This window comes from Anolis carolinensis, chromosome 5, assembly GCF_035594765.1.
Source record: "Anolis carolinensis isolate JA03-04 chromosome 5, rAnoCar3.1.pri, whole genome shotgun sequence".
In the NCBI taxonomy this organism is placed as follows: Eukaryota; Metazoa; Chordata; class Lepidosauria; order Squamata; family Dactyloidae; genus Anolis; species Anolis carolinensis.
In genome coordinates, this window is record NC_085845.1 from 163,794,331 (window position 1) to 163,808,531 (window position 14,201).

General features: G+C 36.7%; 2 protein-coding genes across 12 annotated transcripts in view; one reads left to right on the forward strand and one right to left on the reverse strand.

Moving 5' to 3' along the window:
* Nucleotides 1–11,843, forward strand: part of plxnc1 (plexin C1) — a 73,010-nt gene extending 61,167 nt beyond the window's left edge. Inside the window, exons 23-32 of the mRNA XM_062980935.1 lie at nucleotides 1,055–1,158; nucleotides 2,383–2,437; nucleotides 3,113–3,153; nucleotides 3,249–3,356; nucleotides 4,241–4,404; nucleotides 7,373–7,520; nucleotides 9,291–9,431; nucleotides 9,570–9,644; nucleotides 10,517–10,615; nucleotides 11,724–11,843. Coding sequence (XP_062837005.1) covers nucleotides 1,055–1,158; nucleotides 2,383–2,437; nucleotides 3,113–3,153; nucleotides 3,249–3,356; nucleotides 4,241–4,404; nucleotides 7,373–7,520; nucleotides 9,291–9,431; nucleotides 9,570–9,644; nucleotides 10,517–10,615; nucleotides 11,724–11,801 — 1,013 coding nt within the window. The 3' untranslated portion in view covers nucleotides 11,802–11,843. The remainder of the gene's footprint in view (nucleotides 1–1,054; nucleotides 1,159–2,382; nucleotides 2,438–3,112; nucleotides 3,154–3,248; nucleotides 3,357–4,240; nucleotides 4,405–7,372; nucleotides 7,521–9,290; nucleotides 9,432–9,569; nucleotides 9,645–10,516; nucleotides 10,616–11,723) is intronic.
* Nucleotides 1–14,201, reverse strand: part of cep83 (centrosomal protein 83) — a 79,617-nt gene that overhangs the window by 33,461 nt on the left and 31,955 nt on the right. For 7 of the 11 annotated variants that reach the window (XM_016993746.2, XM_062980941.1, XM_062980937.1 and 4 more), the window contains 2 exons: nucleotides 13,911–14,088; nucleotides 12,286–12,895 (listed from right to left, as the gene is read on the reverse strand). In XM_016993746.2, the coding sequence (XP_016849235.2) occupies nucleotides 12,704–12,895; nucleotides 13,911–14,088 (370 nt within the window). In that variant the 3' untranslated portion in view covers nucleotides 12,286–12,703. Of the gene's footprint in view, nucleotides 1–3,476; nucleotides 3,901–12,285; nucleotides 12,896–13,910; nucleotides 14,089–14,201 lie in introns of those variants that run through there. The other 4 variants (XR_010006284.1, XM_062980946.1, XM_062980944.1 and 1 more) reach the window with 2 other exon arrangements.

Consider the following 14,201-nt stretch of genomic DNA (forward strand, 5'->3'; position numbering starts at 1 on the left):
TTCCAGGAAATAAATAATAGTAGTCAATGGCCACAAATAGGAACTGGTCCATGGCACGTTTTAGGAAATGATTGCTGATTTTCTACATCAGATAACTCAGGAAGCACTATGTTAGGATACTATAAAGATCATAACCAGGCAATAAAAAATGTTGTGTTTATAATGTTACATGTATGTTGCAGGCTTCGCTGGCTCTAGGTGTTTTATTCAAATTTAGTAACTGTTCTCATAACCATTGATTTAAACAATGGCGCTTGGGGGGGAAGTTCCTCTGTTTCCCAAAGAGCCTCTCTGTTATACTTTCTGCCTCAGTGCAGTTGAGAGATTTGAGGACTGGATCATCATACACCCCAGGAGCCTAATCCTGAGCCTTGATAGTGGGAAGAGGCTGATCCTACAGACTCGCCCTATAGACTCATGTACAAGTCTAGTAATTTTAGTTTAAAAAATCAGCCCAGAAAACTTATCTATGGGTCAGTGTGAATACTGAATCTTAACTCTTCTTTTAAAAAAAGGACTCAATCCCTTCTCTGAACAGAGTGGCAAAAGGCAAAAGTTTAGTCTATCCTGGGAGAACCTAAAAGAAGCATCAACCCCTTCTTCTCTCCTCACCATGGTGCCATTTCTGGCCTTTTTGAATATCTGAGTAGGGAAATACCAGCCGCTATCAGAGGCGGCTGGTCTCTTGAGTCATTGGTGCTTCCCCCTCTCTTTATATGAAATCAATGTATATACATGAGTATATATATGGTATATTTCTTTTGGTGACTGATAGTGAAAGGCTGGATATTGCTCAGAAGAACTTACCCTATCATAAGCTTGTATTGGAAGGCAGTGGGCACCCTTAGGCTGTGTAATGCTTTAGAGGCAATACACCTTGGAGCAGGGGAATTCTGGATTGCTATGGAGCCCAAGTGTTATGACACATGACATTGGGAATGGGTACAGTCACAACTTGTTTCATTAGCTTTACACAACATAGTGTTTTAATGCTTGCCTTTCACAAAGCTGAAGAGCTATCATGTATATTTTTCCCCATGTAATTGTTTGGCAGCTCTTCAGTCAGGTGCATACACAAAAGAACTTCTAGATGTAGACAGCTCCTCGGTGACTCTGGAAGATGGGATTACCAAACTGAACACCATAGGCCATTATGAGGTAACAGCAAAACTTAGTATGTTGAAGATTTTACTTTTTAAAGAAGTGTCTATCTCAGATATAATAGGTTGAATTCCATTTTAACTGGACTGATCCAACATGGCCATCATTCTATCCTTTTTCCTTCTTCCAAAAGCAGCCCTATATCATCCCTCCAAACGTTATAAAGGTCAAACTATATCGAACATTTCTTTATAGAACCTTTCTATATAGACATCTGGGGAAAGCTGCAATGTTCACTGTTAAGAGCTTATGACCTGCATATGTGGGGTCCCAGGGCCATCCACCATCATCTGCTTTTTAAAAGGTCTCACTTTCAGCATCAGGTCTGGGAGAAACATCTGCTTGAGAACTGAACAACCTACCAATCAGAAGAAGCAATTCTTGGCTCGATGAGCAAGTGGTCTGGTAGTAAAGAACAGCTTTGTGTATTCCTGTTTCCATTTTTGTATGCTTCCTGTTTCAGACCACCACATATTCATTAGAGGACCCAGATCTGTGCCTTCTTAGATTTCTTCCCTGCAAGATATTTTTGGCTTAGGGGCAGGCTTTCTATAAAAACAATTCAGCAGCAAACTTGTTTCGCTCTCGGCTGGCTGCCATACACTAAAATGCATATCTGCTGTTCCCCATTTTGGCTGGTGTCCTATCCTATTTCAGTCATTGAAGAGCAAGCTGTGCCAACACTTGGAAAACCCCTAGTATTCACTACTGAATGTTGCAGTGCTCAGCTGGAGTAGCTTTGGCTTCATTTGTTGATCAGCAGATTTTAAAAAGAATTATGTTTTGAACAGCGGTGAATAGAAGTTGAAAAGTAGGGATTCTTCGGCATCTCTATAAAACTGTTGAAAAGTTGACATAATCATTCACAATATCCACATGATTTTGGTTGTTTTGAAAACTTGAAAAAGACAAATGATGCTTGTAACATAGACAAATGGACGTATTTCTTCCTCAGGCTGTTTCGATTGCAAAATGACCATAAGTGAGAAAGAGTCTGTCTGCAGGTGAAACGGGCCTTTCCCTATTTTGCTGTCAAGCCATGTTTAACTTCATTGTTTTTGTACTTTTACACTATTTAATTTCATGGTGTGGTCCTCCCTGACAAATTGTCTAGAACAGGATTGTGATTACAATTCATATTGTTGTTCTGCTACATAATTTGCATGTATGCTTCTTGAAGCACTATATTTTTAACAGGAAGCTGTTTTATTGCATTTTCAGATTTTCAATGAAGCAACTATTAAAGTCTTTAAGAAGGAAAAAACAGTTCTCTCAGGTACTGAAACAATGTTATGTGTCTGTCATGGCTTCATAGAAATTTGAATTCACAGTGGACCAGTTGAACTGTAGTTTCAAGACAGCAGTTTATATGAACAAGCAATATTTGTCCACTATTGCAAGGGATAAAACCAGAAGTTTAAGGATGGGATAAGAGCTCTTATTACACCAAAGTAAATAAAGTATTCTCTTCTAACAGTAGGAAATCAGATATTTAAAAGAAAAGTTTGCATGCAAATCATGACAGTAGATGCCCCTTCTTGATTCCCAATATGTGGAATTTGAAGACATCCTACCTGTAAATATAGGCCAGATTAGGAGGCATGTAGGAAAAATCAATAGACATTTAAAGTTAAAATGCTATTATGTTTCCTCATGCTCCTAAGTGGCTGGAATAATATTTTTGTGACTGGTTTAAGCTATTATCTACATCTCCTTTAATTGGTTGCATTGGTTAAAGAAAGGAGGAGTAAAACCAATAATACTGATGTTTTTGGTAGTCTATTTGCATTACTGCACAGCTTGATTGGTGAGAATTACAATATCTGAGTACCTTACATGTGAATGTAATTGAATCTGGCCATATTTCCTCCTGGTACAAGCCTAGTCTCTAAGTAGCAACTTATTTCATTTTTATCTTTTCCATTTCACTTTCCCCCTTCCTTGTTAACAGGGTGCTCAGATGAGGAATACTCTGATGCCTATTGCCACCTCGTAAGTCATGAATACATCACAATTTGTCATTCCTTTAGTCTATTTCTCCTAAACCACTGTAGTTCCATGACTAATTTGTATAAACATTTTAATAGATATTGCCAGACTCAGAAGCAGTGAAAGACGTACAAGGCACAAAACATAAAGGCAAACAAAAATTTAAAGTGAAGGAAATGTATCTCACCAAACTCTTATCTACAAAGGTAAGCCTTGAATTGGGTAATTTTTGGGTAATTGCAGCTGTTTGAAAAGCGTCATTTTTTAAATCTAGTCTAGGAGCTCCAAAATTTTATGCCATTCAAAATAGATATGACTGAATACACTAGGATGTAATAGATCACAGCCATTTGAACTGCTCATTTATTTTATGTTGGCAGAAGAGTACGGTAATGATATTAACATTTTATTTATATCCCACCCCATCTTGCAAAGGGACTCGAGGTGGCTCACAACATAAATATTTTCAGTAGGCTTCTCAGTTCATTTATGTGGGAAAAAAGTATAGTAAGGGCTATCCTTAAAAATCCAGAGTATTATAGAACTGCAGGCACAGGCATGGTAGTATATCTTCTATAGAGTCATGTTGATTGAAAGATGATCAAGGATGGTGCGGTGGTTGGAGCACTGGATGACTCAGGAGACCAGGGTTCAAATACCGCTCAGCCATAGAAACCCAGGGGGTAACTTTTGGCAACTCACACTTTCAGGTTCAGAGGCAACCAAAGAAAAATTGTCTCTGAAAAAAATCTAGCCAAAACAAAGTTGTGGTAAGTTTGCAAAACAACCGGGAGACATACAACAAATTGATTGAAGGAGGTGTTTATACAAACTGGAAGTATGGTTCCAATATTAGTTTATTCATAATATTAGTAATTGCAGAAATAACAAGACATATTCTGTGTGACATTCTGGATTTAGGTGTTTTTGCATGTGTTAGGGTGGTTGGATTGTCCTAGATACATTCTTGGTGTGCAAAATGTCACTAATAGATGGGGTGGTTATTTTCTTAGCTTACAACTAACTGGAACTTTTAAACTTTTGTCTGTATAGAAGTAATGATTAATGCAGCCATTCTCTTCTTTCTCAGATTGCAGTTCACTCAGTTGTTGAGAAACTCTTCAGAAGCATTTGGACTTTGCCTAACAATAAAGCTCCAGTTGCTATCAAATATTTTTTTGACTTTTTGGATGCTCAGGCTGAAAACAAAAAGATTACAGATCCTGATGTACTCCATATATGGAAAACCAACAGGTACTCCTTTATGTATCTTACCTTTACAATATATATGTTTTTAAAAATCATGTCAGAAGTGAATTGAGACAAGTAGCTTCTGGTGTGAGAGAATCGGCCGTTTTCAAAGACGTTGCCCAGGGGACGCCCGGCTGTGTTACCATCCTGCGGGGGGGGGGGGGGCTTCTCTCATGTCCACACATGGGAAACCAGAGCTGATAGACGGGAACTCACTCCATCTCACAGATTCGAACCACCAACCTTCAGGTCAGCAGTCCAGCCGGCACAAGGATTTAACCCATTGCGCCACCGCAGCTCCTAATATAAAGTGTTAGCACTACAGAACACACTGGAAATATGTATAGCATAAACTGATATGCATTTTTATTTGAGGTTTTGTATTAGACTGCAACTTGCATGAATGACACTCTGTAACAAAATTTGAAAAATGTTCTGTTCCTGATTTGAAAGTGTTATTTCCTGTTCAACTGTGCAATACTTACTTTGAAAGTAGTTTTTATACTCCAGAAACGTTGTTTTTGTTTTTTATCCATCTGTTACCTGAAACTCAAAAGTCTGTAATTTTCCTTAATGAAAATATGCATTTTTAACCTTTCAAAACATAGGTTTTTTTCAGTTTAATAAACTTTCCCATGTTTTTATGATAGAACCAATTAAGAAATGAGAGATGGCCAGATCTTTAAAAGCTGGAACAAAGATCTAGCTAAACTTATCCGGCAAGGAAAAAAAAAAAGCAAGAATAAAATTTATAAACCTAACAGACGAGAAGAAAAGAGGTGGCTTCGACCTCCCAGATTTGAAATTGTATTATGAAGCTTGTGCGCTACTGTGGATAAAAGAATGGTCTAATTTAAATAAAGTAAAGATATTAACACTGGAAGGTTTTGATCTTAGAGGAGGATGGCGTTTGTATATGTGGCATGACAGAAGAAAAATCTAAAAGAATTTTGGCAATCACTATATAAGATTGGCCCTGATTAAAGTATGGGAGAAATGCAAAAACAGATTTTACCAGAAAAATTCCACTATGGATTTCACCCCTGGAAGCAATACAAAGGAGAGAGTTAGCTTGGGAAAAATGGCCAACACATAAAGAAATATTGAAGAAACAAAATGGAAATTACATCTGAAGAACTCAAGAAGAAATTTAACAAAATATAAGAAAGAATCATGGTTCCAATACAATCAACCGAAAGACTATTATAATAAAAATAAGGTAATAGGATTTATGGAAAAAGAATTTGTATGGGACAAAATAATTCAAATAGAAAATAAAGCAATAACCAAGATACATAAGACACTATTGAAATAGTCAACAGAAACTGAAGAAGTGAAAGACTGTATGATAAAATTGGGCCTCCAATATACCATAGTTAAAAGGTAAAGGTTTCCCCTGACATTAAGTCCAGTTGTGACCGATTTTGGGGGTTGGTGCTCATCTCCATTTCTAAGCCGAAGAGCCGGCGTTGTCCATAGACATCTCCAGGTAATGTGGCCGGCATGACTGCATGGAGCGCTGTTACCTTTCTGCCGAAGCGGTACCTATTGATCTACTCACATTTGCATTTTTTGAACTGCTAGGCTGGCAGGAGCTGGGGTTAACAGCGGGTGCTCATTCCACTCCTGGGATGTGAGCCTGGGACCTTTTGGTCCGCAAGTATACCATAGGACATTCAATTAAAATGGAAGAATGGGAAAGAAGTGGGAATAAAGAATTGAAATATACTTATGCATATGACCTAAAAGAGAACTGGTACAAAATGATGTACCAATGGTATATCAACCCTCAAAAATTGGCAAGATGTTATAAAAATATACAGGACAAATGTTGGAAATGCAAAACACAAGTGGGCTCCTTTTACCACATGTTGTGGTCATGTAGAATTCCAACAATTATTGGAAGAACATTCATGAAACAATCCAGGAAATACTGAAAATAAGAATTCAAATGAAACCTGAACACAGTACTACTTTCTAGGAATGATATCCTTTGAACTAGACAGAAATAAAGACATTTTATTCAATTATCTGGTAACAGCAGCAAGAATAGTGTGTGAGAGGAACTGGAAAGTCAAAGAAATTCCATCAGTAGACGAAGGGCTACTTAAAATATTAGATATCATGGGCACAATTAACTCAACAACTTAAAAGCAACCTGGGAGGCCCCAAAAAACCCCCAACAGATTGGACACTATTCAAAGATTACATGAAACAAGAAAAAAAAAAGAAAATGATTATTTAAATTCAAGGAAGATATGTGGGAAACTGATCTACGTGGAGAGAAAGGACGAATGGGAGGTACGAGATAAAGAAGAAAAGTATAAACAAAAACTTGTAAACCTCAATGAAAGAGATTGGAGGTCAACAAATTTCCCTTTTAACAATCTCCTTTCTATCCCTTTGCCCTCTTTTTAAAACAAAAATCCCTTTTCTTTCATTCCCTATATTTCCAACCTCCCCACCTTCAACCTTTTCTTTCTTTTGACGGCGTCCCTTACCTCCACCCATACCCAGTTACTGCACTTTATCACTGGCCCACCTTATTAGTGCCTTGCAATATATTGTACAACTATAATTTATTGCCTTGCCTCCAATATTGAACATGCTATTGTGCAGGCCATTGGTTACTGATTAGATTGCTGTTGAGTTATACTATGATTTTATATGTTTTTATGCATCAATTTTATCATAATCTGAAATGTATTTTATCTCGTATTTTTATTGTACACTACTGGGCTTGGTCCCCATGTATGCCACTCTGAGTCTCCTTCGGGAGATGTGGCGGGATTCAAGAATAAAGTTGTTGTTGTTGTTTTTATTATATATTTTAAAAAGATTGTAAAATAACTTTCTGTTAATAAAAATCATATATATAAAATGTAAATGACATCTATAACCCAGGAATAAAAATCATGTTACATAGTGGCATTGTTTAACTTGCTTTTCCATTTCCTTTTTCTTTACCTAGTCTTCCTCTGCGGTTCTGGGTGAATATATTGAAGAATCCTCAATTTGTTTTTGATATTAAAAAGACTCCTCATATGGATGGCTGCCTGTCAGTAATTGCACAAGCCTTTATGGACTCCTTTTCTCTGTCAGAACAACAACTAGGAAAGGTAGTTTTTCAGTTTTATCTTTAACATCTCTCCCTTAGCTATGATTTCAAGATAATAGCTCCACAATAGTCTTACTGTTGAAATCAATTGTTTTACTTCAGACCATTCCCAAGCACAGGAATCTAAAGATCTTAATTCCACAGAAAATCTGCTCTAGCTAGGATTTCCATCTCTACGCTTCCATGTCCTTATAAAATTAGCTTCATCCTCAGAAAATGATCTTCTGTAGAATAAAAGAGTGTGCACCTTGCTGTTTAAACAATATGCCTCACTCCACTACGGCATGGTCAATAGTTTGAGAAAGTTGGCCACCATATAGAGTTCATGTTGTTTGTCTTCTCACTGGCATAGAGAGACCATTCAGGTGACAGTTTATGGGTCTTTTGGTGAGATCGATTTCTTATTTTAAAGTGTCTTTGAAAATATGAGTAAACAGCATCACATAAGTGATGCACTTGCTGTACACTTTGAAGTTTAGCCACAGGAAAACCAAGTGTGAACGGTTAAGGAAACTTCTAAAAAGTGAAATGTATCTGAGGTTTTAACCATGCAAGGTTCCATGCAGATGCTAAAGGTTACATATTGTAGCATTAAACATTTTGAAATTTTAACTAAAAATCAGAAACATCTGCTTTTTTGCTGTAAAGAATTTTGTGTAAGATATTCCAAGCAATGAACTCATCCTGCTGCAAAGATTTAAAAGAAAGCCCTATTATGTTGACTTGGCCCTGGCAAATGTCTTGATGACACAACCCTAGTAATGCTTCAACCTATTGGGTCATTATTTTGATTCCAGTGTCAGGCACAAACCAGGCTGAATAGAACTCATGAGCTGGAAGGGCTCCGACAATTAATGAGCTTACCAAAATTCTGGCAAGGCTACCCAATCACCCTGAATCATGAGTTTTGAATTTGCATTTTATTAATGCTATATGTTGATTTCGTACCATGTGATTGGTGTATGTTTTTTATAATGATGTGTTTTATCTACGTATTTTATTGTATGTATTTTATGTTGATATGTTTTGACTCTGTTGTACATCTACCTCACCTTGGACCATTAGGAGAGGCAAGTAACAAATAATGTCTTATCATCATCATCATCCTCCACACCTTGTAGTTGAAGTACATGCCAAAACTTGTGCCTCAAAGGCAAGCTAATGGTCGAGGAACCAAACAATCGCATTAGAAAATACAACCATCTGAAAAAATATTAGTCAAACAAAGAAGTGTCTTGAATTAAATAGCAGCCAATTTGAACATTTAATTTTTATAAGAAATGGCTTTTGGTCCATCCTGTTTGTATGCATGATAGACAGCACTTCTTATAATGGAAGCAGAAAACTAAGGGTTCCATTAAAAGGGCATGGTGTCACATACTGTAACTTCGGATATATAGAATTGTTGCATTGTACTGCACGGACCAATGAAGTTTTAATTTGGAGCCTTCCTTCCATTTGATATTGCAACACAGAACAGTAAAACAACAAAATCTAAGGAATTAAGATCTTTTTTTCCTGTGGGTGCTCTTGCTATCTGAAAAAAAGTAGATATGACTAGGGAGGTGTTCTTGGTTATGATTTCTCACTAGACAATGCCTTTGTTTTCTACCAGGATCTTAAAATCTTTTAATGTCCTTACTCTGTTTTGTTCTATATTTTAATTTATTGTAGTGATTAGTATTATTTGGCATTACAAACTTCCCTAGTTCTTTCTGTTGTAAATATATTTTTTAAAGATGTTCATCGTTGTTATGACTTAATTTTAAAGGAAGCACCAACAAATAAACTCCTCTATGCTAAGGATATCCCACGTTACAAAGAAGAGGTTAAAGCTTTCTACAAAGCAATAAAGGATTTGCCTCCCTTATCCACTTCAGAGATTGAAGACTTTTTAACTCAGGAATCAAAGGTATAGTTCAGGTTTTTTTGTTGCGGTCTTTGAAACTTACCCTCTCTGCTCTCTTCCTTTTCGGTATTATTGTAGCTTAATACTATTTGTGTTATTATAATGTTAACAGTTATGACTTATTTTGCCTTCTTTTCCCAGAAACATGAAAATGAATTTAATGAGGCTGCAGCCTTAATGAAAATCTACCAATACATTGCAAAATACTTTGATGAAGTAAGTTATTCCATATTTCCTTTTATTTATCCTATTAACTTATATGTAAGATCTAGTTTCTATAACAGAAAATGACAGTAAAGCCTCTGAACGCATTATGACTTGGCATAAATTGTCATCTTTTTTGCTCAGTGCTTTTGCACTTTGTTGTGTAGAAAGTATTTTGGTTATGATTTTGTTTTGCTAGAAACTGTGCATTTTTGGAGTTAGCATACAAATCCTAGAATCATAGAGCTGCAGGAGACCTCACGGGCCATCTAGTCCAATCTCCTGCCAAGAATTATTATTATATACCCCACTTGATCTCTCTTTAAGGGAACTCAAATTATATACAATATAGTTTTGTTCTGCAAATCAGTTGTGTACAAGAGATTGCCTGGTTTCCATTACACAATTTTAAATCTCGTCCTCTGTCAGTCTCAACCATCTGAGTGTGAGTGGCTCAATTTGAAAGGGACTTCAAGTCAAGTTCTATTGTTTCAGTTCAGTCTGCTCACTGTAATGTTTCAGACTGTGTAATTTAAAATAGGGAACAAGTGATATGCCATTTGATAGGTACAAGTTTCTGCTCAGCCATTGATATGTCAACGTGGAGATAGTTCTCTACATTGAAAGTCTACATTTTTGTGACCATTGAAACTGCTATTGCTGTTTCATAATAAGCAACTGCCGTTGGGTCTGTATTTGTGGTTTTTAATTAGGGTTGCTCCTGACAGCCAAAGTGTTATTCTTTCTGTGATTGATGACGACTTGTAAAACAAGATGTATAAATAGCCTGGCATTAAAGGGAATAGTTTGTTCTGACATAGATATTCTTTGACATTGAAAATATGTGTTAAAATAAGTAAGCACACACTTCTTTGTTTCCATAGATACTGAATAAATTGGAGAAAGAACGAGGACTGGAAGAAGTTCAGCAACAGCTTCTGCATATAAAAAGTTTAGTTGAAGAAAAGAAAAAATGCAAATGGGTATAAGAAGTTCCAATTCCAAACGGTATTGGGAGGAATCTTAAAACTGTTAGTCCTGTCCTGCAAATGGTCTCCTGCCGTCCGTACACCTGTGTATCTTGGAGCACTCAGCGTTTAATCAGCTCAGTCAAAAGACTTATTCCAGTAATTCAAGCACACTTGGATAAACATTGCACCACTGCTATAAATATGCAGCCAAAGGCACTTCTTTACTATGAGATTGCAAGTATTAACTCAAACAGTACTATCTCTACTTTTACCACTTTTCTCTATTGTTTTCACAAAAGGGACATAGCCAAAATCTGTATATGAAGCAGTTAATTTCCAGAGAGAAGTTGTGTAAACCAGTTAGCCTAAACAGTGTTCTTGATGACCTAATTGAGGTGTGCACCCAATAGTTCTTTGCCTTTAGGTCTGCATAAACACAAATATATCCCAGCTGCTTGTATCCTGTGTCAAGGCCTTAAGGAGGCTTGTAAAACAAGGTGCAAAACTGTTTTGGTTTTAAATTGGCAAAAGACATTCCTTTTCACAAGTGTTGATCTTACAGAAATATTTTCCACATTATTTTCACGGCTAAGAAAGGTGCTCCTATTTTTACTGTTTTGTGCCTATGGGTATTTGCAAAAATTTATAAATCTGAAATAGTAACTCTACGCAAAGTACGTAAAATTCTTATTTTAAATATTATATGTAGGTTTTCAAGTACCTCATGTAATGTAGACATTATACCTGATTCATGTCACATCACTCTTCCAGGCAGTACAGCGCTATTACCTGATAAGTGTCTATACAGAAGCCAAATTGCATCAAGCCATTACCATTTTTCTCTAGGAAAATATGTTGGCTTGCCAGTCACTTCATGATTTAAAAAATCCAAATGGATGGTTTTAAGAACGAGGAAGAAAATGAATCCATATTTATTTTTCTGTTTTCTCCAATACTGGAGTATAAAGATCTTGCTCATATTAGAAAGTCTAACTGTATGTGTGAAATTTATATACTGTTTTGAAAAAAAAATGCCTTTGTAAATACAAAGCAAACCGGAGGGATTTGTCAATATGTATTTTACAAATACTGGTGTTTTCCCCTCTTTATTTTTCTTCAGGAAAAGTCGGTGATAAAATGTGTAGTGTGGCAAATTGTCTCCTCTGAAAAAGCTACAAGGACAATCCCTCTAGTTTAGGAATGTAAGTGTGCCGAATCACAATAAATGTATTATAAACTAGAGAGTCTTCATGATTAGTCTGTGTAATCTCCAAGACACTCTATGTCTCTAAGCCAGGATGGCTGACTGCACTAGTCCATCCAGTGATACTGCATCACTCTTCTATAGTTCAAACTGGTTGTCTCCTACATATTTAGACATGATCCTGGGCCAAATCATCAAATTCTGCAGTATTCTTAAACCATTGGGCATTACACAAATTGCCCATTCTTTTTTAAAAATGGGATGCACCTTGGAGCTCCAGTGCAACTTTGGGGGCTGTAAAGAAGTTGAGAAAGGCTGCTCTAAGCATACTGAAATGGATGCAGAAAAAAGAACCAGTGAAAAGAAAATAATGTTGCAAATTAATACAATAGCAAACAAAGTCAGACAAAAAGAAAAACCCAGTCACCACAAGTGCTTTCCCCGGCACTTGCCGAAATTCAATAAAACACACAAGAAGGCAGATAATACAAAAATATATTATAATAAACATATCTGATCATTTCACAAATGAATTTTTGCAACACAAAGATCTTTATAAAGCTAGTAAATATTTTTACTTCACTTACATTGTTAATTCCTCTTGACATTTCATAATATTGTTTTAAAGTGCATAAAGCTGGTCTTTATCTAAGGCTTAGGAAGGTCTTGTTAGAAAAAGGCTTTCAGTGCAACATGATTATCTCATATAATATAAAACTATAAGATGGTTTCCACATTGCAGTAACTACTTGAATTATAATGGCTGTTTAAAAATATTTTATTAAAAACATTAAAAATGATTGCAAATATATTTAGACCTTCTTCAAGGCACTTACAAGTGTTAGCATGTTTGGCAAAGGATAAAAATATCTAGAGCTGGAGTTTTTTTTTAATTTTTATTTGGCGTCCCCAGATGGGAGTTCATATTCTTCAACAAGCTTATTTCTATCAGAGTGAGAGTCATTGCTCATTACTGACCGAGCGTTTTCTGTTGAGGGAGCAAGCTCTCGAAGCTGCTTTCTCTGGGAGGTTTCTAGTTCTTCCAGACGCTTGCGGAGCAGGGAGACCTCTTTCTGATGCTGCTCCTCCTTAAACCATAGGAGAAAAGGATGCACTGTTTGCAATGCTTGCAGGTATAAAGGGTAGGTAAAGGTTTCCCCTGACGTTCAGTCATGTCTGACTCGGGGTTGGTGCTCATCTCCATTTTTAAGCCGAAGAGCTGGCGTTATCCGTAGACACCTCCAAGGTCATGTGGCTGGCATGACTGCATGGAGCGCCGTTACCTTCCCGCCAGAGCTGTACCTATTGATCTACTCACGTTGGCATGTTTTTGAACTGCTAGGTTGGCAGAAGCTGGAGCACCAACGGGCGCTCACTCCGCTCCCAGGATTTGAACCTGGGACCTTTCGGTCTGCAAATTCAGCAGCTCAGTGCTTTAACACACATTATGCTTAATAATTTCATTTTAAAACACATTTTAGATTTTTCAACTAGGAAAAAACTTGTCAGTTGGGTTTTTATCTTCTCAGATTTTAATAGGACATTGCAATGATTTGGCTATTGAGGCAGGCTCAATAGCCAAAGAGAACATAATTTGGTTGCAAGGACGCATTCTGCAGCAATGACTGCTATCTTAAAATGTATTTTAGGCTGCAAATATCTTGTCTATTGTACAAGTAAACTAGTTTTGCTACAGCTATAGAAATCAAGGGCTTTACGTGTAACTGAACACCAAAAGTTAACTTAAAATCCACATCAAGTATGGAAAGGGATCTTGTAGTGCCTTAAGAGACTGAATGAGAGAAGGAAACTGACTGCATAAACTTTCATAAGATTTCCTCAGGTGTCTTTGAATTCCATCTAAGAATTTACTAAAGCAACACAGAATTCCAAGATGTTAACTAATTGGGTTAGGATCCAAATATCAGTGTAATGAGTTCTCTGTTTAAGGAAGAAGGTCTGTGGTTTGCTTTTTTGACATTCCATTTCACCAATTACTTTGCAGATCCTTTTTTGTGTACTATATTGTGTTCTACCTATATCTTGCAGAAACACATCCACTAAGTTATGTAATGAAACAATTTCTTTTCATGAGTCACCTACCTGCAGAAGTGGAAAGGATGCTTCTGGTCCAGGAATCAAAGTGGATGAGAGCAGGCTGACGGGATTCAAAATTGGAATGTTGGGAAATAGAATTATCCTCCGGAATTCATTATGTCTCCTCTGCAAATCCTTCAGCCTTTTCTGAAGGCGAATGTGTTCTTCAAAAGGAACATTCTGCCTAAAGTAATAAATAAAAATGCTTCAGGGAGCATTTCAGCAATAGATTTTTAGGACAGAATTTTGCTTTCCTCAATCAAGCAGAAACTTCTGTCACTATTTCTCGAAATGAAA